The 25,289-nt window shown below is 35.6% G+C and overlaps 1 protein-coding gene across 4 annotated transcripts in view; it reads right to left on the bottom strand.

The window, feature by feature from the left end:
* Positions 1-25,289, bottom strand: part of ERCC6L2 (ERCC excision repair 6 like 2) — a 136,728-nt gene that overhangs the window by 47,972 nt on the left and 63,467 nt on the right. For all 4 annotated transcript variants that reach the window (XM_028122250.2, XM_028122252.2, XM_088019268.1 and 1 more), the window contains 4 exons: positions 22,994-23,065; positions 22,230-22,375; positions 19,653-19,748; positions 7,946-8,045 (listed from right to left, as the gene is read on the bottom strand). In XM_028122250.2, the coding sequence (XP_027978051.1) occupies positions 7,946-8,045; positions 19,653-19,748; positions 22,230-22,375; positions 22,994-23,065 (414 nt within the window). The remainder of the gene's footprint in view (positions 1-7,945; positions 8,046-19,652; positions 19,749-22,229; positions 22,376-22,993; positions 23,066-25,289) is intronic.

The raw sequence follows: 25,289 nt of genomic DNA, 5'->3' as shown, positions 1-25,289 counted from the left end.
CTTAAACTAAATATAATCACCAAAGTAATTTGTAAGCATTAATCTGCATCTTTATAAATTCCCTACCAGTTTTACCACAAAATTTATAAAAGGCACATTATTTTGTACATAAAATAAGTTTTCCAAAGTGGCTCCAGTAAAAGCGAAGGTCACATACATCCATCTATAGGCTGCTATAAGAAAATAACGTTAGAATTAAAGAAGGCGAGGGGAAAAAAAATTAGTAATTGGAAAATGTAGCTCAGGTTCTGGCTTAAGAAAAACCCATTCAAGGCTACAAAACATTTGGATTTCTTCATAACAATGCACAAAATGTACAAGAGGTAGAAAGAAAAGAAGCAATGTTCACCATGCTGAGGAGCCAGGACACCTTTTTCTATCTTCAAGACCAGTAGTGTGTCATCTTCATATCATTCTGACCCTCTGCTTCTGCTTTCCTCCCTCTCTCCTTTCTCCGAACTTCCTGCCCAACTGTTCCCTTCAGTGATTACTTTGGCTCACCCAGAGAATCCAGGTGGGTTTGTGGGATCAGGATGTGGATATCTTTGGGGGAACATCATTCAGCCTACCAGAGTAAGGACGTGTAAAAAGAATGATGGAGGCTTGACAAAATGACACAAAATCCACCTTGTCTCACTGGACTGAAGTGAGACAGTTTTAACACCAAAATATACAGTGAAATTCAAGAGATTATAACCTATTACTAATACAGGATCCCATGAGTCCATATAGATTAAATAAATATATAGAAAACAAGGGAAACTCTTTTTTATGGTAGAATAGCAACAAAGAAGAAGGAATAATGGAAAATAGAAAGTCACCATCTGACAATCATCATGGTGGTAGCTGATTCAGGTGGGAATTAGCAATGAATGCTAAGGCTGATGGGTACAGGCTTAACAAGGAACAGGTTTTTGGCATAGTCTCAGAGGATGTCCCCATAAAATATTTATCCATTATAAAGGGAAAAAATGGTGACTGCAATGAAGAAAGCTGACAGACACGAAACTGAATGGAAATAAAGGTCACCACCAGGTGCCTTCTGACCAATGCAAGGAGAAGAGGACAGAATTGTTTCTGAACTATTCGTGCCAGGGGTTCTTGGCTTGAATCTGGACATGAGGAAATATCAAATGGACCTACTGTAAGGCGAGCTAACACAAGGAAAGGCCTTACTCTTTAACACTGTGAAGGTCATGAAAGACAGGGAAAGCTTGGGTAACTAACTACTCTAGGTTAAAGAAAACTAAAGAGACATGAAAAGAAATTCTCTATAACCACGATCCTGGTTTGGATCCTGAACCAGAAAAAAAAAGGAGACAAGAAATTGCCAGGAAAGTCGGTGAAATCTGAATTGAGTTTTGTGGATTACAAGGTAATCCATGTTAGTTTCTTGATTGGAATAACTGCATTCTGGAGAGGAGAGCAGAGGGAAAAAGCAAGTGCAGGACAACACACAAAACTGAGTATTTATATGCATGCAACTATTTTTATATGTACATATAAATAGGAGAGTGTCCTTCTTTGGGGGAAATACACACTAGAGAACTTAGAAGTGATAAATCTGCAACTTTCTCTCAAACGGTTCAGAAAAATAAAGATCATGGCTGAGGGAAAGAGAAAAGCAAATGTGATAAAATGTTAACAACTGGGGAATTTGGGTGAAGTTAATTGGGTGTTCTTTGGGCTATTCTTACAATTCTTCTGCAAATACAGATGTATTTCTAAATTATATATATCTATTCACCTTTCATATATATTTGGAGCATTTCATATAATCTAAAATTTAGCATTTGGAAATTAAGGTGAATTTAGATTATATGAAATGCTCCAAACATGAAGGAGTACAGTTTCTTTGTAGGTGTTTTATTTTTTAAAAGTATAAAATGTCTGAATGCATTATCACAACAAATGCAAACAAAATATCAAAGTAATAGTCCCCCTTGAATAATACAGATCATCCTTTATAAGTCTTAGTAACATTGTAATGTTTACATATATCCTTCTAGATCTTTTTCAGTGCAGTTAGAGCTATTTATATATACACATAGAAATAACTTTATGCATCAACATAATTGATATACTTGTTTTGTGAGTCAGGTTTTTTGGTCCCACTTAAAAATGTCTTAGAGGTCTTGCCTGATCAGTACATCTGGTCTATAATTTTTTTTTCTGTTGCGTGTATCAGAATTTATGTTATCATTCTGCTACTACAGGACATTTAGGCTGTTTCTTTTTTTCAGTTTTTTAAACAAATACTAATAATGCTGAATATAAATCCTTGTTATCTTTCACTGTGTGTATATAAGAGTATTTCTGTCAGACAGATAAGGAGAAGGTGCTATATGTTTTAAAATGTTGTTAACTTAGCCTATAAAATAAATGGACCAAGTTATAGTCTCAAAAATAGTATGAGTACCTCTTTACAAATACTCCCACCAACAATGAATAGTACCAATCTCTCTATATCCCTAAAACCAAACGCCCAAAACAAAAACCCACACACAAAAAAGATTTTGCAGAATGTGCATAACACAGTATGGTTTTTTTTATTTTGTTATGTTAATCACCATACATTATATCATTAGTTTTTGATGTAGTGTTCCATGATTCATTGTTTGCGTATAACACCCAGTGCTCCATTCAGTACGTGCCCTCTTTACTACCCATCACCAGGCTAACACATCCCCCCACCCCTCTCCCCTCTAGAACTCTCAGTTTGTTTCTCAGAGTCCAGTCTCTCATGGTTCATCTCCCCCACAGTATTGTATTATTTTATATTTCTAGATTACAACTGTGGTTAGGCGCATCTTTTCATATATGCATTAACCATTTGTATTTTTCCTTCAATAAAATGCCTAATCATAGTCTTTTTATCGGTTTGTGGAAGTTCTTTATGCACTATAGATGCTAATCCTTTGTTTACCATATACATGGACATTTTCCTCCTAGACGCTTTTTATTTTTTTTTTTTATTTTAAAGATTTATTTATTTATTTGAGAGAGGAAGAGAGAGAGAGAGAGAAAGGAAGGGGGGGAGAGAGAGAGAGAGAGAGAGAGAGAAAGACTCCGCACTGACCGTGGAGCCCGATGCAGGGCTTGATCCTATGACCCTGAGATCACAACTTGAGCTGAAACCAAGAGCCAGACACTTAACCCACTGTGCCACTGAGGCGCCCTCCCAAAAAAACTCTTTATATTGATTATCTGGACATTAAAAAGGGCATATAGGGGAGCATTTCTTGGTTCATATTCATGTATTTTAGTCTATTTCTTAGCTCCATCTTTAATAATGTGTATCTGGTATTTTCTGATTTCTTGTTTCTAAAAATTATTTTAATTTTTTTATTATTATGTTCAATTAGCCAGCATATATTACTAAGGAGGGCATATGTAGTGATGAGCACTGGGTGTTACATGCAACTAATGAACGTTGAACACTACCTCAAAAACTAATGATGTCCTAGACACTTTTTAAATTTGGCTTGTAGGTCCTTTGTCATACAGAAGTTTCACATAAAAATGTAGTTAAATTTACAATATTTGCCTTTAAGGCTGTATTAGTTCCCTAAGACTGCTTTAACAATATGCCACAACCTGGATGGTTTAAAACAACAGAAATTGCTTCTCTCACAGTTCTGGACGCTAAATTCTGAAATCAAGATGTTGGCAGGACCACACTCTCTCTGAAGGTTCCAAGTGAAGACCCTTGGCTCCTGCCAATCCTTGGCATTCTTGGTTTGAAACTGCATTACTCCAGTCTTTGCCTCCTTCATCAAGGTCATTCTCCCTCAGTGTCAGTTTGTATCCAAATTTCCCTCTTATAAGAATATCAGTCATTGGATTAGGGTCCACCCTAATCCAGTATGACCTTATTTTAACTTGATTACATCTGCAAAGACCCTACTTCCAAATAAGATCCCCTTCAAAGTTACACACAGGGGAAGGGCTTTAACATACCTTTTCTTTGGAGGGGGCACACAATTCAAGTTCTAACACAGACTTTGTTAAAGATTTTTACATTCACGTTCATAAGAGATATTGGTCTATAATTTTATGTTCTTGTAATATCTTTGCCAAATTTTGGTATCAACATTTTCTATCTTTCTAAAATAAGTTACAAGTGTTCTCTCCTCCATTGTTTTCAAAAAGAATATTGTTTGATAGAATTCACTGTGGAAGTCATCTAGGTTAAAATCTTGTTTTATGAGAAAGGTTTGAATTAAAAATTCACTTTCTTTGACAACAATATAAGGCATCATTCTCCCTCATTTGAAATCATTACTCCTAAGCATCCAGAATCACTAAAAAGAAGTCAGATGTTTATCTAATCTTAGTACTATTATAGGTAATTTTTTTTTCTCTCCAGAAGGTTCATCTCTGGAAATTTAGAGGATTTTTCACTTTATCCTTGGTGTTTTATAATAACAGAAAGATGGTGTAAGTGTGGATCTATTTTCATTCATCCTGTTTAGCACTCATAATTACATGGGCCTATATAATTCTTGGACTCTTGTTTTCTATTTTTTATATGCTTCTTCCTTTATTTAGTTTCTTTCTGTCCCTTCCTTCTATTCCCCTCTTCAACTATAAGACTGGTATTAGAACTTCTGGACCTACAATTCATTTCCCCTAACTTTTCTTACATATATTCTTTGTCTTTTTTGCTCTGTAATCTAGAACAATTATTTAGCTCTCTCTTTTAGATGGAAACATTGCTCTCTTCTACTCAAGCTATCTCTGGAGTTCTTCATTTTCTGGAAGCTAATGGATTCTTTTTCTGGTAGTCTGTTCTTATTTCTAGGATCCTGCAACCTCACTCACCTTTTTTTGTTGTTGTTGTTTTAAAGATCTATTTATTTGGAAAGAGAGAGAGAGTGGAGGGGCAGAGGGAGACAGTCCCCAAGCAGATTCCCCACTAAGTACAGAGCCAGTCATGGGGCTTGATTGATGCCATGACAAATGAGATCACGACCTGAGCCAGAATCAAGAGTCAGACACTTCACTGAGCCACGCAGGCAACTCTCCCACTCATCATTTGAAAATACTACTTATATATTTTTAAAATTCTATTTTATTCTTTTCTATTAATTTTTGTCTTCTCTGATGTTAATTCTTCTTCCTCTTCCTCTACCTCTTCTCCTTTTTGAGTGCCTATAATAGTTCTGATGGCTCTTGTAACAAATTATAAACTTGGTGGCTTAAATCAAAATAAATTTATTTTACTCTTACAGTTCTGGAGTCCAGAGTCTGAAATCAGTATCACTGGGCTGAAATCAAGGTTTTGGCAGGGCCATGCTCTCTGCAGATGCTTTAGGAGAGAATCCATTCCTTGCCTCTTCCAGCTGTCGGTGGCTACCAGCATTCCGGTGGCTACCAGCATTCCTTAGCATGTGGCCACATCACTCCATTCTCTGCCTCTGTGGTAACATTGTTTTCTTTTCTGTCTGTGTCAGATTTCCCCTTGCTTCTTTCTTATAAGGACATTTGTGATTTAGAACCTACCTGGCTAATCCAGGCTATTTGCCCCATTGCAAAATCCTTAATCACATCCAAAAGACCCTTTTTTCCACATAAAGTAACATTTACAGATTCCAGGGATTAGGACTTGATATCTTGGAGGACGATTTTCATAGTGTTTCTTTTCTTAAACTGTTCAAAAATTATTTTTTGTTGGATATTCATCTGTCTTCAAATACCCTATATTCTTATTTCAGCCTACTGCAGTGATCATTCAGAGCAGGGGACGTGTAAGTATTTAATCTTCTGGGCAACAGGAGGGATTTTCTTCTCAATTTCAGCAAAATATGGAGCTCTGTCTTGCTTCTTTGCTTCCAGTATTTCTATTTATTGTTCCTACTTGAGAGCAGACACCTCTGTTGGCTGTAATTTGCTGCATTTGGGGTAAGATTGTACGGGGCTAACCCATCTTGTTAGACCATCAATGATATCCCAAAGAGGGGGCATCATAGTCACCCTAAGACTCCCCCCCTTTTTTTAGTATCTGCTGACTCTAACTTGGAATATCCAGAAGCTGCACCTACCTTTTTTAATAGTCTCTTTCTGAGTTTAGCTTGGCTTCTTCCTTCAATATGATCCCAAATGCCTTTTGTCTTTTAGGGTTCCTTATAATTTCTGGGCCACAAATAGAACTCTTCTTACTTTCCAAAATATTTGCAGTTTTTTTTAAACATCATTTTTGAGAGTGCCTGGGTGGCTCAGTTGGTTGAGTGTCTGACTCTTGGTTTCACCTCAGTCATGGTATAAGGGTCATGGGATTGTGCCCCACATGGGGTTCCATGCTCAGAGCAGAGTCTACCTGAGATTTCCTCTCTCCCTCTCCCTCTGGCCTTCCGCTGACTCCTTGCTCTCTCTCCCTCTCTCTCTCTCAAATAAATAATTTAAAAAATCATTTTGGATTTCTTTTTCCCCAAGGGATTTGAGGAATACTCAGAAAGCTAGCTAGAGTGTGTATGCCATATGCACTGTTGGTTCAAACTCCAGTCAACTTTTAAATCACATCTCTTGCCTTTTTCCTCACACAACTGCCATATTATCTTGATTTGTGCCTACGAAATTGTATGGTTGAGTCTTTTCTAACGGGCTCATGCTTAAAAAATATTTTAATAACCAAGTAGAGCATACAAACTTCTGAAAACGGACATTATCCTCATCTTCTGAAGTAATAGTATTATATAGTGTATATATGTACATATATATAGTATATACATATAGAAAATTACTACATATATACAGTAATGGACAGAAAAATTATACTGGATTGTGACAAGTCTAAGACAGTATTCTAAAGAACTGTTCCTAAGATGAAAAGAATAATGTTCTACTTTTTTCCAACACTGGTTAAATATATCTGGACAAAATAATGTTCAAGTAGTTGTGCTATACCAAAGAACAAAAAGATGAAAGGTTTCTTATAGAGCTAAGTGCTTTAAGAAAAATCAAAACTGTTGTGTACAATTCTATTTTTAGAATTAAGAAAACAGCATAAATTTAAGATTGGATCATTCTTAGGTTAACTACCACCACATGTGGCAGATGTTTGCTCTTAAATAGATGCCAATGGAATATATAGGGAGTAATTCAAATTTAACATTTATAATTAAACTTGAACCTCATTCCAGATCTTCTCAAGTGAGCAATTATAAACTAAATAACTTTTGTTTATTTAGAGACATAAATGGTGAAGTAATTGATATGCTAAGGATATTAAAGAGTTAATACAATTTCAGATGAACACTAAAATCACCAGCACAGTAGTTAGTACACTCGAGTTCTACCCCTGTTATTCCATTTACTGGGGTGTCCCTGGGACCCAGTTTCATTATGTACAACATGAAATGGTTGCATTAGATACCTCTAAGGGATTTTTCCCTTAGTCTTCTTTGTGCAATGGTACATGCAGAAAACAGTAACATGAACACCTATCTGGAAAGGTTTCTTAAGGTTGGAAGTTGGTTTAGGTAATCTTGCAGCCCAGAGAGCTGCGAGGTCAATGTATCAGTGCACCTGTATCCCATCTGTGGCATACAATTATGTCTTGCTCCACAGGCTGGGGGGCTGTGACCTTGCTACTCAAATTGTGGTCTGCAGTAGTGTTGGCACTCCTGGGAGCTTGTTAAAAATGTAGAATTCTTGGGCTCCACCCAGAGCTACTAAATCAGAATCTGTAGTTAAAGATCCCTATGTAATTCATGTACACATTAAAGCTTAAAAAGTACTAGTCAAAGAAAATTTCAGCTCTGAAGTTCAATGAACATAAGAATTCATCTGTTTTACAGAATATATTCTAAAGTATATTTCATAATCTTATTAAATTCCATATTATAGTTAGAATAAAATGAAAAAACAATGTTACACAAATTTCTGAAATTTTTGAAATAGACAAATGTTTACTTCTTAATTAGGAAAAGGGAAATATATTTACCTGCTTGTATACCTGTCGTAAGTACATGATCTCCTCCACAGTTCCCAAAGATATCAGCCTAAACACTTTCACATCCCTGCACTGCCCAATCCTATATGCTCTGTAAAAAGATTAAAAACAAAAACCAACAAAACCAAATGAAACAACTTTGGGTTCAGGAGGTAGCTTTAGGATAGAAAAATGGAATGTTACTAAAATTTTAATTTAAAAAGAAACGTATGCACAGTTTATTGTATGTCAATTATATATACCTCAACAAAACTGTTTAAAATGGGGGAGGGGAACAGTTAATCAACTGGCAAACCTATAGAAGTGTAGATTTGCAGCCCTAATTTCACAGAGATTTCTGTCTGGTTGAATCATTCAGTTGACTAGCATCCCAGGTATTTTGACATGGACCATAGTGCGAATTAAAACAATAACCTGATTTACCACACTGGTTAACTTTAGGTCTAGGCCTGGGAGCTTCTCTCAGGTGAAGGCTTTATTGGATGCTCTGGATGATGTCACCTGTTTTTTTGTTTTTAAGATTTTACTTATTTATTTGACAGAGAGAGAGCATGAGCAGGGGAGGGGGCAGGCAGAGGGAGAAGCAGACTGCCCGCTGAGCAGGGAGCCCGACGTGGGGCTCAATCCCAGGACTCTGGGACCGTGACCTGAGCTGAAGGCAGATGCTTAACTGACTGAGCCACCCAGGTGCCCCAAGTCACCTGTTTCTAAATACCTGTTACAGTTATGGGCTGGGCGGTGGGGACCAAGGGCAAGGTCAAACCGCCTCATGTTTGAAACTGTTAAAATTTGGGGGAAATTTAATTTTGACTTTATAAAGTCACTCTATGTTGTTGTATCTGGTACTCTCTGCCTCCTTCACTCATTGCTCCTCATAGAGGAGGGCTTTACTAGAGGGTATCCTAGGGCCCCAAAAATCTTGCACCTGCAGAGGGGGATGGGGGACCCTGTGGCACAGCACAGCCAGGGTAAGTTACTGCATTCTCACGTCCATCCTGCAGCCTAGATACAGAGGCACTCACAATCCCTTTCTCTCCCACAGTGGAATGGAGTCTTAAAAATTTTTTTAAATGGATCTAAGGAAATTTCTTTTGGGTGTGTGCTCAGTCAATTGGTGAATAGGATAGATTCTGTTAGAATACATATTCTTTAATCTTTACAGACAAAAACCTTACAACATGTTGCTTTGGACCTGCACTTCATCAATTTCTAGGTCCATTAAGAAGGGATATGTTAAGTGATGGTCTTTTTACTATGAAAACAAGTGTTGAGGAACTGTTATACAGTATGGAGGTCTATATCTTCGTTTCTCTCCTTGATTCCTCCTGCCAGAGTCAACTAAAGGACAGGGAGAGAGAGAGATGCTGTTCATTTAGTTTTATTGGCAACTAACTTAAACTGAGTACCAAAACACAGTACCCTGGGATAAATAATATATTAGAATTTAATGGTCCAGATGAAAAACAAAAACAAAATTAAAACAAATGTTAAGATAAAAAAAAGTAGAAATTTTTCTGTGGCTTTCATTTGATTATTTTCCTTTACATCGGTCAGTGGTGAGATGCTGGTTAACAGTGTGGGCTCTGCAAGTCAGAGTGCATGAATTCAGATCCTGAAATCACTGGCTGTGAACTTGAGCAAGTTACTTCAAATTGTGCCTCATCTTCCTCGTGTGTAAAATGGGCATAATACCGCATATCCCATAAAAGCTTTGGTATCAGGGTAATGCTGGCCTCACAGAATAAGTTAGGAAGTGTTCCTTTCTCTTCAAGTTTTTGTAAGAGCTTCAGAAGGATTGGTTTTAATTCTTCTTTAAATGCTTGGTAGAATCCACCGGTGAAGCCATCTGGCCCTGGGTTTTTGTTTGTTGGTATTTTGATGACTGATTCAATCTTTTTATTAGTTGTAAGGTTTATTCATATCTTCTATTTCTTCGTGATTCAGTGATTCAGTCTTGGTAAGTTACATTTCTTGGAATTTGTCCATTTCATTTAGGTCATCCAATTTGTTGGTGTACAACTGTTTATAGTACTGTCTTACAATCCTTTTTATTTCTGTAAAATCAATAGTAATGTCCCCTTTTTCCTTCAGATTTTAGTTATTTCAGTCTTCTTTTTTTCTTAGTTAATCTAGCTAAAGTTTTGTCAAGTTTGTTGATCATTCTGAAAAATGATCTCTTGGTTTCGTTGATTTCTTTTTCTATTGTTTTTTAGTCTATTTATCTCTGTTCTAATCTTTATTCCTTTTGCTAACTTTGGGTTTAGTTTGTTCTTTTTCTAGTTCCTTAAGGTATAAGGTTAGAGTGTTGACTTCAGACTTTTCTTTTTTTTTTAATGTGTTTGCCACTATAAACTTCTCTTTGCACTTCTTTCACTGTATCCCATAAGTTTTAATATTGTTTTCATTTTTATTTTTCCCCAGATATTTTCTAATTTCTCTTGTGATTTCTTTTATAACCCATTGGTTGTTTAAGAGTATATTATTTAATTTTTTTAAAGATTTATTATTTTAGAGAGAGAGCGAATGCCAGTGGGGGAGGGGGAAAGAGAGAATCCCAAGCAGGCTCCACACCCAGTCTGGAGCCTGATTTGGGGCTTGATCTCACAACACCAAGATCATGACCTCAGCCGAAATCAAGAGTCAGACACCTGACGGACCGAACCAACCAGGCACCCCATTTAATTTCAACATATCTGTGGATTTTCCAGTGTTTTTCTGCTGTTTTTAATTTCATTCTATTGTGTTTGGAAAGGAAACTGTAAGATTTCAATCTTTTAAAATTTATTAACATGTTTTATAACCTAACATATGGCCTATCATGGAGAATGTACCATGTGCACTTGAGAAAAATGTGTATTACGCTGTTGTTGGAAGGAGAGTTCTGTATATGTTTGATAGGTCCAATTTATCTATAGGGCTATTCAAGTCTTTCTTCCCTTCTTGATCTCCTGACTAGATGTTCTACCCATTAATGAAAATGGGGTATTGAAGTCTCCTACTGCTATTATAGAGCTATTTTCCCCTTTAAATTCTGTCAATATTTGCTTTAATATTTTAGGGCTCACTTGTTTGGTGCATTTATGTTTACAATTGTTATAGCTTCTGGGTAAGTTAAATCAAGAACTATCATTTAGTATACTACCCTTTTTTGGTCTTTTATGACAGTATTCAAAAGCTTATTTTGTCTGATATTAGAATAACCACCCTGCTCTCTTCTCGATACTATTTGTATGGAGTATCTTTTTCCATCCTTTCACTTCCAACCCCTGCATGTCCTTAAACCCAAAGTGAATGTCTTATAGAGAGCATATAGTTGGCATATGGTGTGCTGTAGTTGTTTTTTAATCTATTCTGCTAATCTATGTCTTTTGATTGGAGAGTTTAACCTGATTACATTTAAAGTAATTAGTGAGGGATGCCTGGATGCCTCAGTTGGTTAAGCGTCTGCCTTCAGCTCAGGTCATGATCCCAGGGTCCTGGGATCGAGCCCTGAACTGGGCTCTCTGCTCAGCGGGGAGCCTGCTTCTCCCTCCCACTCTGCCTACTTGTGCTCTGTCAAATAAATAAATAAAATCTTTACTAAAAAATAATAATGAATTAACAATAGGGAAGAACTTACTTTTGCAATTTTATTTGTTTTCTGTATGTCTCATGGCTATTTTGCCCCTCATTTCCTCCATTACTGCCTTCCTTTGTGCTTTGTGATTTTTTTAGTGACAAATTTTGATTCCTTTCTCATTTCCTTTTGTGTATATTCTATAGATATATTCTTTGTGAAGTTATATATAACATCCAAAAGTTGTAACAACTTATCTTAAAACTGATACCAATTTAACTTCAATTGCGTTAAAAAACCCTCCTTTACAGCTTTGCCCCTCACTGTCACAAGTTAAATCTTTATATATCATGTATTCATTAACACAGATTTATAATTATTTTTATGCATTTGTCTTTTATTTCTTTTTTAAAGATTTTTTCCCCCTTTTTAAAGATTTTATTTTTAAGAAATCTCTACACCCAATGTGGGGCTTGATCCCACAACCCCAAGATCAAGAACTGCACATTCTACCAATGGAGCCACACATGTACCCCTGCATTTGTGTTTTAAATCCTATAAAAAGTAGACTTATAAACCAAAATTACAGTAATACTGGTTTTTATATTTGTCCCTGTACTTACTAGCACTGGAGAATTTTATATTTTCATATGGCTTTGAGTTACTGTCAGAGTTACTGTCAGAGTCCTTTAATTTGAACTTGAAAGTCTCTTTAGCATCTCTTGTAGGACAGGTAGAATGGTAATAAACTCAGCTCTGTTGTCTTAATTTCGCCCTCATTTTTGAACGACAGTTTTGCCTGATATAGAATTCTTGATTTTTTTTTTTCCTTTTGACACTGTAAATATATCATTCCACAACCTTCTGGTCTGTAAGGTTTCTGTTGAGAATCTGCTGGTAATCTTACTGGGGATCCCTTATACATTACAAGCCATTTTTTTCTTGCTGCTTTCAAGATTCTCATTCTCTTTGTCTTTAACTTTCTACAACTTGATAATGTGTCTCAGTGTGAGTATCTTTGTGTTTATCCTACCTGGAGTTTGTTGAATTTCTTGTATTTGTAATTCATGCTTTTCCCAAATTTGGGACGTTATTATTTCAGTCATTATTTCTTCAAATAGCTTTGTCCTTTTCTCTCTCCTCTTTTGGATTCCTATAATGTGTCTATTAGTCTATTTAATATGTCCTATAAATTCCTTCAGCTATGTTCATTTTCCTTTGCTGGTTTTTGTTTTGATTTTTTTTTTTTTTTTTTTTTTTTGCTGATCCTTTATTCTGCCTGTTTGAGTATGATGAGTCTTTCTAGTGATTTTTTTTTTTTTATAATTCAGTTATTGTATTTGTCAGGTTCAGAGTTTCTGCTTTGTTCTTTTTTTATATATAATTTCTATCTCTTTGCTGATCTTCTAATTTTGTTTATATATTGTTTTCCTGATTTCCTTTAGGTCTTTGTCCATAGTTTCCATCTAGCTCTTCGAGAAAGACAGTTGTTTTAAACTCTTTGTCTATTAAGTCCTATGCCTGTGTTTCTTCAGGGATGGTTTCTGGAGATTTTGCTCCTCTGAATGAACTATGTTTTCCTCTTTCTTTAAATGTCTTGTGTTTTTGTTTGTAAAAAATTGGCCATTCGATAAAATAGCCACTTCTAGTCTTTGTGGACTAGTATGGAAAACATTCATTAATAAGCAGGGTATATATTGAGTCTTGGGAGAAGCTCAGGGTAAGGATTAAAATCTATTTTGATCATTTCTGGTTATGTGTCCTGCCTGGGTCTGTGTGTATATGTGTGCTTTTAAATGTCTTAATTACCCAATTAAGTCTCATTTCAGTGTCTTCTCAGGGCCTTAGACATATTCTTTTATATTCCTCTGCTGTAATAGCACGCCCCAAGGATAGAATCCCCCTGCAGCTTTCATGCACCATGGGGTCTATCACTGCTTTCAATAGCTTCTGCCAGTCTGAGATCCAAGCTATGCCACCATTCCTCCTCTAAGTACTGTCAGGTGAAACAGAAACCATTCCCTCTGGCAGCTAACAGACAGGTTAGAAAGTTGCAAAGGAGTTCCCACACTGCTCTTTCCCTGAGAGGGAGGGAACTGGGAATTGGTTGCTTCCTCCTGGTTGTTTTGCATTAGGGAATGGGGGTAAGGCAAGAATGAGTAAAGATGCCATGAAATTTCCCAGTTTTGACTATAGCTTCCTCTTCTTGATTGGGAATTTGCTTGATTACTGTAGATCTTTGACTGATTTAAAGAGTTCCAATAAAGTTATTTTAATCAGTCTCTAGTTTTTTCAATCCATCCGTGGGGAAACATGTACCTAGAGCTTCTTAGTCTGCCATCTTACTGGCATCACTCTTTGATTTCCTCTTTCATACAGAGTTATTTAAAAATATATTTAAAAACATCCATATGGCTAGATTTTTATTTGCTACATATTCATTGTTATTTTTTTTTTTTTAAGGTTCAGGTCTGTTTATTCTTTTTTTTAAATTTTTTATTGTTATGTTAATCACCATATATTACATAATTTGTTCTGGTGTACTGTTCCATGATTCATTGTTTGTTCACAACACCCAGTGCTCCATGCAGAACGCGCCCTCCTCAATACCCATCACCAGGCTAACCCATCCCCCCACCCTCCTCCCCTCCAGAAACCCCAGTTTGCTTTTCAGAGTCCATCATCTCTCCTGGTTTGACTCCCCCTCCGACTTACTCCCCTTCATTCTTCCTCTCCTGCTATCTTCTTCTTTTTCTCTTTTCTTAACATATGTTGCATTATTTGTTTCAGAAGTACAGATCTGTGATTCAACAGTCTTACACAATTCACAGCACTCACCGTAGCACATATCTTCCCCAATGTCCATCACCCAGCCACCCCATCCCTCCCACCCCCGACCACTCCAGCAACCCTCAGTTTGTTCCTGAGATTAAGAATTCCTCATATCGGTGAGGTCATATGATACATGTCTTTCTCTGATTGACTTATTTCACTCAGCATAACACCCTCCAGTTCCATCCACGTTGTTGCATTGTTATTTTGTAGGGTATTTTATTTTGTACTGGAGCCATGTAATCTAGTCCTTGTGATTTCTATTAAAATATAGTCATTTAAAAGTATGCTCTAAAATGAAAGACAGGGTATTGTCAGTTGTGATATGGTTATATATATTTATTAAGTTAAAGGCTAAATAACTGTTATTCAAATAATTTATGTATTTCCTTTTTTTGCCTAGTTGATCTATTAATTTTTGAGAAAGGGATATTAAGTTTCCCATCATGATTGTGGATTTGTCCATTTCTCATCATAAAAGAGTTTTGGCTTTGTTATGGAGTGACTATTATACTTTCCTCATGGATTGTTCCCCCATTTTGTTTTCCTTAATGCATCTTGACTTTAAGTCTACTAATATTTGGCTTGATGTTAATATTGCCACTCTTACTTTTTGTTACCATCTCCCTGATTAGATTTTTAAGTATATTTTTATTTTTAACCTTCTATATATTTTTAAATTTTATATATAGTAATAAGCATAAACCTGAATCTAACTTTTCATTTTCAATTTCTTTTTTTGTTTAAATAAGGAAGTTTTAACCCATTCATATTTATATTTGGCCTTATTTCTCACAGTTTAATGTTTTGTATTTGCCATGCTTTTTTAGTTTCTTCCCCTCTCACTCCACACTCACATTTCCAATCATTTACTGAAATAATCACATTTTCTCAGACTTAAAAAATTTCTTTTGGAAGTTCTGTTTGGATGTTTTACATCTGATTTCCCATGTTTCTCAAAGCGGATTTGGGGATTAATTGTATCAAAATCACCTTGGGTGTTTGTTTTTAAGATTTTATTTATTTATTTGAGAGAGAGAGCGTGTGGGCAAAAGCGAGCAGGAGGGGGAGTGCTCAGCAGAGGGAGAGGGACAAGTAGACTCTGTGCTGAGTGCAGAACCTGATGCAGGGCTCAATCCCACCACCTGGCAATCATGACCTGAGCTAAAATCAGGAGTCGGAACCATTTTAACCAACTGAGCCACCCAGATGCCCGTGGGTAGTTTTTAAAAAATTGTGGTAAAATATATAAGATTTACCACTTTAACCATGTGTTGTTTTTTTGTCTTTGTTTTCGTTTTTAGAGAGAGAGTGCATGCGAGTGGGGTGGGGAGGGGCAGACGGCAAGGGAGAGAGAGAATCTTAAGCAGTCTTCATGCCCAGTGTGAGCCTGATGCAGGGCTCAATCTCAGAAGCCTGAGATCATGACCTGAGCAGAAATCAAGAGTCAGACGCTTAACCAACTGAGCCACCCAGGTTCTCCCCACTTTAATCATTTTTAAACATACAGTTAAGTGGCATTAAGAAAATTCACACTGGTTTGCAACCATTACCATCATCCATCTCCACAACTTTATCACCCCAGACTAAAACTTTGTACCCATTACACAGTAACTCCCTATTCTCTCCCTTCCCCAGTCGCTGGTAGCCACCATTCTACTGTCTCTATTAATTTGTCTATTCCAGATACATCATATAATTGGAAATATACAATATTTATCCTTACATATATGGCTTATTTCAATTAGCATAATGTCTTAAAGGTTCATCCATGTTATAGCATGATCAGAATTTCATTCCTTTTTATTTTTTAGAAGCTACATAAGATGATGGATGTTAATTAAACTTACTGTGGTAATCACTGCATAATATATGTAAGTCATTGTGCTGTATAGATTAAATTTATATAGTGTTGTATGTCAATTATATCTCAATAATACAAAGAATTTCATTTTTAAGACTGAATATTCCATTTTATGTACAGAATACATTTTGTTTATCCATTCATCCATCAGTGAAGGTTTGGGTTATTTCTACCTTTTGGCTACAGCGAGTAATACTGCTATAAACATGGTTGTACAAATATCTATTTGAGTTCCTGCTTTCAATTCTTTGGGTAAATGTGGTGATTCTATACTTAATGTTTTAAAAAACACCATCTTGTATTCTATAGCAGCTGCATCATTTTATATTCCCAGCAGCAATGCAAAGGGTTCCAATTTTTTCATATCCTCACCAAGACTTGTTCTCTATTTTTGATAATAGTTATCCTCATGGTCATGAGATTGAGCCCTGCCTCAGGCTCCATGCTGGGCATGGAACCTGCTTAAGATTCTCTCTCCCCATGCCCCTCCCCACCTTGGCTCACACAAACACACACACACACAAGCTCTCTTAAAAAAAAAGAAAATTATCCTACCGGGTATGAAGTGATATCTCATTGTAGTTTTGATTTGCATTTGCCTAATGATTGGTAATATTGGGCACATTTTCACGTGTTCATTGGCGATTTGTATATCTTTTTTGGAGAAATATCTATTCAAGTCATTTTCCCATTTTTAAATTAGGTTTTTATTTCTTGGTTGTTGTAACCAAGTTTTAGAAGTTCTTTATATATTCTAAATATATAAAGTCCTTATCACATGTGTAATTTGCAAATACTTTCTCTGTGGGTTGTCTTTTACTCTGTTGCTATCGTCCTTTGATAGAAGGACCTGAGGAGTTTCTTAAAATGCAGACTATAGATCCCCACCCTAGACCTACAGAATTAGAAAACCAGGAGGATGGCACTTGAACATCTGTGTTTAAAAAGTGAACCAAGTGATTATTATGCCCAACTCTCTTAGTTGTTGCCCTTAAATTTTTTTGTTAAAACTTAAAAACATTTTTTGGCATAAACTTGAAAAACTGACCAATATATCCTAATTCTTTTTTGATGAAATATAAATTCTAACACAATTATCCCCAACCTCCAATGTTTTGTTGAAATTATATGGAATTTTAGTTTTTGATTCTTATTTTTTTTTTTTAAGATTTTATTTATTTGAGAGACAGCACAAGCCAGGGGAGGGGCAGAGGGAAACAGAGAGAGAATCTCAAACAGACTCCTCGCTGAGCAGAGCCTGATGCAGGGCTCGATTCCAGAACTCTGAGATCATGACTTGAGCTGAAGTCAGACATTAAACTGACTGAGCCACCTAGGCACCCCTCTTACTAATTTTCTTATACCATCCCTTCATATTCTTGAGAATTCTTTCTTTATAACTGCATTAAGCCTCTCAATTAACCATCAACAATTATTTAGACTTAAATATAAATTTCTCAGTTCCTAGATGTCAACAGTTGCTTTATTTTCCCTCACATATTGATATTTTAGCCATTGACTACAACTATAAATCAAAATTATTTTCTTGAAGATACCATCATATGAATTTTGTCACTTTGACAACTTCAATTGTCTTCCAAAATTCTATGATGTAGATGAAAAGTCTGTTCTTCAAAGTCTGTTCTTTTTTTTTTTAAGATTTTATTTATTCAACAGAGAGAGACACAGTGAGAGAGGGGACACAAGCAGGGGCAGAGGGAGAGGGAGAACCAGACTCTCCGCTGAGCAAGGAGCCCGATGTGGGACTCAATCCCAGGACCCTGGGATCATGACCTGAGCTGAAGGCAGACGCTTAATGACTGAGCCACCCACGCTCAAAGTCTGTTCTTCTGAAATGAGTGTGATTTTCATTTCTTTGTAACCTGTTTGTTCTTTTTGTCTTTGTTTTATAAATGATTTTCTTTCCCTCTTTCTCACTCTGGCATTGTTTAGCCCCTTTCTTTATCTCTGGAACTTAGAAATATCACCAATATGTGTCTGTATGTTTTCTCTCCTGCCCTGTCATTGTGTTCTAAAATATTCATTCCTTTTATTTTCCATATCAATCTCCACTTTCAGTCCTCTCCATTTTATTACTTAGATCTTGAACTGAATTATTTGGCAATACTTTTAATTTCTAAGAATTTCTTTTTTTTTTAAAGATTTTATTTGAGAGCGAGAGAGCACAAGCCAGGGGGAGGGGTAGAAGGAGAGGGAGAAACAGACTACCCACTGAGCAGAGAGCCTGACGCGGGGATCATGACCTGAGCTGAAGGCAGATGCTTAAAGGACTGAGCCACCAGGTGCCCCTAATTTCTAAGAATTTCTATTTTTCTCTTCTATGCACATTTTTTACATGGTGTCCTATTCTTATTTTATTTCCTTCAGGGTCTGTTTCTGATCTTGGCCCTTTTCTTTCATACTGTTGGTTTTATTAAACTATCTCATAATTCTTTTTTTTTTTAAGATTTTATTTATTTGAAAGAGAGAGCATGAGGAAGAGAGAGAGCATGAGCAAAGGGAAGGGGAGAAGCAGACTCCCCTGCTGAGCAGAGGGCCTGATGTGGGGCTCAATCCCAGGACCCTGGGATCATGACCTGAGCCGAAGGCAGTTGCCTAACCAAGTCACCTAGGCGTCCCCTATCTCATAATTCTTAATTTTCCATTCATAATTACAAATGAGGAACTGGGTAGACTGCATAGGAAAGCTGGTCTGGATTTCTATGCAGGTACAGAGGTCAATTTAATCATTTCCCCCTTTTTATGTTCCATGGAGATCTGGGATTACTTTAGGTTCAGCTCTGCTTTATGATCTGGTCTTAATGTCCACTGTAAAAACCTTCTGTCAGTCTGATTCCCCACTTATTTATAAAATTTATGAAATAAATCTTTCACCTTTGATCAAGGGGCATCTGTTGTAGGCCAATCCCTCTATATATGGAGCATAGGAGAGGAAATGGTTTTAGAATTAGCACATCAATTAATTTCCCACAAAAATTCAGTCTGGTCTCTTTCTATATCTGACAGTTGCTGACCCAGGCTTGAAATTTCTCTGTGCTCTCCTACTGACTTTGGACTGTGGCTTTTCTCTGCTGGTTTCTTGATCATATACGTTCTGTTTACCTTCTATCTTCTAGGAGTTTTTCAAAACTTCCGATCTATTAGTAGTCACCCTCCCTCTCTTCCTATAGTATTATGGGTTTGTTCCTTCTTCTTAAACCAGTTCTGTCATAATAATGGGATTTTGAGATGGACAGAAAATAAAATGCTATTATCAGCCTGCTATTTGGGTTCAGATTCAGGGTTATCTTAAATACAATTTTTTTCATAAGGTTTTCTCTATCTTCTAATCACAGTAATATAATAAGCAACCTAAGAGAGTCAAAAAGGAGTATTTTTAGATAAAAAGTACTTGTAGGTCACTTTAAATTTTGTCAGTATTATACCTGTCAATTGCTTGAAGATCATTGGCTGGATTCCAAGTAGGATCAAATAATACAACAACATTGGCACCAACAAAATTGAGGCCTAGTCCACCAGCCCTGGAGGAAACAGAAAAGGGCATATTAAAATAGCAAAAACATAATTGTTGCCCTCTAATATTGCATTAACATCATAAAAGTAAGATGATTAAAACACAAACATGCCACAAACGAAGTAGCTATGGAATATTATTTTTCTACCACTAGAATATCCCTAAAAAAAACAAAACCCAAAAACCTGACCGTTAAAGCCCACATAACAGGGTTGTGCTGTTTTTTTCATTTTTTGGATATTCAAATACTATGCTGTAAAGATTTTCCTAACATACTTTCTAAAAATTTCAAGTATAGTCCAGCTAAATAAAGTACTATACACATTTTTAAAAATCAGTACAGGAGTAGATGTACTTCTTATTCCTTCCACTAAGTGCAGCTAAAAACCCCTGGATATCATATATAAAATAAACATAAGATTCTGAAAGGTAGAGAGAACAAAGATTGGCTAGGGACTATACGAACTAAGGAATGACATGGCAATGAGTTCTCCAGCTATCTTTTTGCTTAAAAATCCCAGACTGGGTTCTGAAGAAACCAGCATACTGGAAATGCCAACAGTCAAGACAAAAAAAAGCCCCAAGAAAAGCCTTCTTCCTTTAGCCAAAGAATCAGCAAAGGTATAGCCTTTAAGACAGAAAGATAATAACCAGCCCATCCTTGTAAATACCATGGAAAAAAATCTATGGTCCCACTCCCAACCTGGTCAGTAAAGGCTGAGTGAGGAGATTAGATTTCCACCCTTGCCTAAGTACAACAGGGTGCCTCTCACCCACACCCAGGGAGTGTCAGAGAAAACTGACTGGGAGCTGGGGACATTCATTTATGCTCAGCTATAACCAGATCCCCTCTGTGATGTCAGTGGAGGCTGTATAGAAACAGTAATGAAGTGCCTCACTCTCAGGATGTCAACAGAAGCCAAGCAAGAAACATGGATTCCCATCCTTATGCGGCTGGCATGGTGTCTGGCTAAAACAGGGAAAAAGCCCCGCTGTAGATAAGCTCAAAATAAAAAATAACAAAATGTGTGAAGAAACCGTCTACCATAAGCAAGAGCCAGAAAGAACAACAAACAGAAGGATTAGCAGCCCCAAGTACAGGAGTTAATAGAGCAAAACTGCCATTCAAAAAGAGATTTAAAAAAAATAATGATTAAAATTACTAAAGAAATAAGAGAAAGGTTAGAAACCATAAAGAACAAAATATGAATAAAAACAATCAGGCAGATCTGAAAATATCAACAGGACTTTTAAACATGAAAAATACAGTCTTAAAAATTCAATGAATGGGTTAAATAACAATTTCTAATATAAAGAGATAATCAGGAGCTTTATGGCAAATCTTATCAAATTAGATGCAGTGAGCAGAAAAGGAATGAGAGATGACTGCTTGCCATCAGAAGTTCTATACTATTTGAACTGTTGTTAAAGATATTTATGACTTTGAAAAACATTATTTAAGAAATTAAAAGTGCTTATTATTTAAGAAATTAAGAATGCTTGTGTGTACTTTATAAAACTTAACTGAAGACAATATTCCATGTCATTTACTGCTCTGTAGGTAAGGAAGGGCTCATGTGAGAAATTACTTCGATTCATTCACAGGAAAATGGGAATCCAGAGCATCTTTCCTTATGACTTCATTGCAAGAATTTGAGAATAACTTCAGTGTTCAACAGTAAGTAGCTCACTCATCATATATATAATTTTATTCCTCATTTTAAGTAATTATTGTGTTGACTTTTTACATTTTACATATGTTTGTTTTTAAAGTCCTTTGAAATTCTTTTTGAAAGATAATGGGGGCAGATCTATAAAATACTTATTACATTAGATGTCCAAGTAAGGATTTGTTACCCCCCAAAATGGATTAATCTTCTTAGGTGTTTATATTGGCTTAAATCTTTCTCTAAAGTGTGTATATTATTTAAAAGGTTTTAATGAGAAATTCATAAATAGGTGTTAGAACTGACCTAGCTTCTATAAAACCTATTAATATGGAGCTGCTGTGGTTGAGACCAGGTAGACAAAGGGAGGAAGTACCTGGCCCACTACGCCCAGTGGGCTCTCTAGGGCTCCTTGAGCACAGTTTAAAAACCACTGCTACAAATGATTCTCAGTTATATGATTAATAACTTGATTATTCAATTAAGTTTGACTGTTCTGACCACAAGACATGAATAAGAACACTACCACAGAAAATTCCTGGGAGGAAACATCCATTTCTTTTGATGGTTATCTTTATAAACCCAGACATATAAGGAGAATTCAGTGATGATAAGGAAATTGAGAGACAAGGTTAGGTAAAACTCAAGATATTGTTATTTCAGTCATAATTAATAGCATTTTTGCTGCTTCTCCTTAAAGCCAAATAAAACAAAGCAATATAAGCATAACCACTGAAATTAATCCAGTAATAATTTTTAAATTACCCTAAATCTTAAAAGCAATTAGATAAAAATCAAGTTATCAAATTTTATTTTCTTACATTGTGGAGACAAGGCAAATGTTAACATCTTGTGTACTGTTGAACTCTTTCACAATCTTGATTCTTTCCTCTGATTTCGTACTTCCATCAAGTCGTCGGTAATCAAGGCCGGCTGCCATACAGTATTGCTGCAGAACATCAAGCAGCTAGAGAAAAGACATGAAGAAGGGCAAAGACAAATTCATGGTTTAATAAGTTTCATACAATTATAGAGATAAGATTTACTAAGTATTAATAATTGCTGCTTATAAGTTCTTTCTTAAAATTACAAGAGCAACAAATATTTTCCTGGCTTCTGGCTCATGTATTTCTTCCCATTATCCTGCAACTGCCTTTAAAGTTCACCAATGTTTGTCTTAAAATAAAAAAAAAAAAAAAATCAATCTTTTAGAAAACAAAAATCAAACTTTATTGTTTTTAAACTAAAACCAGATAAAAATAAAAGTACTGGCCAATTTATATAAATGTATTTCATTATTTGTGCTATTTTCCAGGTTCTAAAATCTCTTAAATGTCTTGAACATTTTAATTATAACAAAAACACCAAGAGAGAATTAAAAATCTATCTTTGTATTTGCTATTTGACAATAACCCTGATATATCATTGAGATTTAAGCATTTGTTTTAAAAGTTGCTTACCTAACTACCATTTTCTACATTATGTATAAGATAGAAAATGTGGCTAGATGCATTATGTCTCTTAGGCTTTGTGCCTCAGAAGTCAGGGCTGGGCCAATCAAAAATATACTTCAGAAGAAACTCACCTTGGTGGAAAAGGAGAAAAGAAGTATTTTATCTTTGTTTTTCCTGCAATGATTTAAAAGCTGCTGAAGGACCTGGAAATGAACCACAGAAATCAACCACCAGTGAACCAGTTCCAACTAAAAGCACACTTTATACATATAAACATCACTTGAGAATTTCTTAAAAATTATTTTTATATAACATAACCTCAGTCCTCTTTCCTAATTCCCTTGATTTTTGCCAACTTAGAGAAATAAAGTATTAGATATTACATGAGATGTTATTCATCATCATATTGTCAATAATGAGGTAAGGTTCCCAAAGACTTTTGTTTCATCTCATCTGGTTTTAATAAAAAGGAAGCATTTTAGATTATGGGACGCATTTAAATGAATTAATTTAATTTCTAAAACACACTTTCTTTATACCTACAATATGTTCAGAAACTAAATTACAGAACAGCATTCCTTTTAGGAAGTATTTAAGTTTTTTCTAGATAGATATAATGAAATGTGTTTAATTACATCTAGGTTCTAAAAGTCTTGATATTTATTTTCTTAAAATAATCAGACACATATACACCTCTTCTCATTTTATCCCCTCTGCTTCTCTATTTACAGTAAGCCCTGACTTCCAGATTTGATTTTGACCTCAAAATGTCAATAATTTGCCCCCATACATAGTGCTTTTAGGGAGGAAGCAAATAATCCAAAGCCTATTTATAACAGTAATACTGTTATTTTTAAAACAGGCATTTCCACATCTGGCAATGACAGTTCCAGAACACTGTGGAAAAGTAATCCACAAAGGAAAGAAAAGGAATTTTCCGAACTAAGCCTAAAATTTTTCTGAATTATGCAATAAACACTTCAGCAATTTTGTTTATTCACTGATAAGCATTTAAACTTAAATAAAAAATTATACTCAATATAAGAAATATAAGACACTTTTAATGGTTGACTAAGAGAAGACACTGCTAACACTGACCCCCGCCATCCAATCCCTCAGAAAAAGCCATGGGGTTAAGAAAAAAGCTACTCAGATAACCAATCAAATGGTGAATAAAAATGTCACAGATCAGGTAAACCTAATTTTAATACTTGCAGAACTTATAAAGTAAGCTTTGCATTTATTTGCAAAATAAGCTTTGCATTTGCTTTATTTTTTAATAAAATAACTGATTCTATATAAAGTATGTGCATTTGAATTTCACATAATACATTAATTTTTTAAAATTAAAAGACTTTATTTTTTAGAGCAACTTTGGATTTACAGAAGAATGGAGTAGAATATACAGAGAACTCCCACAGACCCCCTCTCCCCGATCCTGCACTTCTGCCCCTCCCCTGCATGCAGCTTTCCCTATTATTAACATTTTGCATTAGGGTGGTACATTTGTAACAACTGATGAATGAATAAATTATTAATAATACATTATCATTAACTATTATTATTAAATTATTAACTATTTAACTAAAGTCTGTTTACATTACTTACGTTAGGATTAATTCACTGTGTTGTACATTCCATGAGTTTTTACAAACATGACATATACATGACATTTAATGACATGTATTCACCATTACAGTATTATACAGAATAATTTCACTGCCCTAAAAATTCCCTGTGCTCCATCTATGCATCCCTCCTTGCAAACCCTTGGCAACCATTTATCATTTTACTTTCTCTAGAGTTTTGCATTTTCCAGAATGTCATATAGTTGGAATCATACAGTATGTAGCCTTTTAGACTGGCTTCTTTCACTTAACAATATGCAATTAAAGTGCCTCGAGTCTTTTTTGTAGCTTGATAGCTCCTTTCTTTCTATTATTGAATAGTATTCTATTATCTGAATGTACCACTATTTATCTATTCACCTACTGAAGGACATCTTGGTTGCTTCCAAGTTTTGGCAGTTATAAATAAGATTGCTATAAATATCTATGTACAGGCTCTTGTGTGAACATAAATTTTTAACTCATTTGGGTAAATACCAAGGAGTGTTGTAAATAACAATGTTCACAGCTAAGAAATCTTGGGCCTAACTTTTCTCAAATTAGTCAGGCCTAGAGATGAACATGACCCCTAGATGATCCCAACAGCACTAAATTTGGTTTCCTAAGTCTTTTTCCCCACCCCCCACAGTAAGTGGCTCTGTGGTATTTCCCAAGGGAAGGGAAAATGAAGATTCTTATCAGGGGAGTAAGTTCAACTTGTGACCATCCACTTGAATAGTAGTTGAGATCACAAAAGACCTTCACATATAAGAGAAAAAGGTTGAGTTCATGAGTGTAGTTTTGACGGTATGAAGGGTAA

Source organism: Eumetopias jubatus, unplaced genomic scaffold (assembly GCF_037043125.1).
Source record: "Eumetopias jubatus isolate StellerSeaLion01/CBP00866 unplaced genomic scaffold, mEumJub1_p1.0 scaffold_15, whole genome shotgun sequence".
NCBI classification, from domain to species: Eukaryota; Metazoa; Chordata; class Mammalia; order Carnivora; family Otariidae; genus Eumetopias; species Eumetopias jubatus.
Note: the sequence above shows the minus strand (reverse complement) of the source record. Positions and strands in the feature narration are given on the sequence as shown.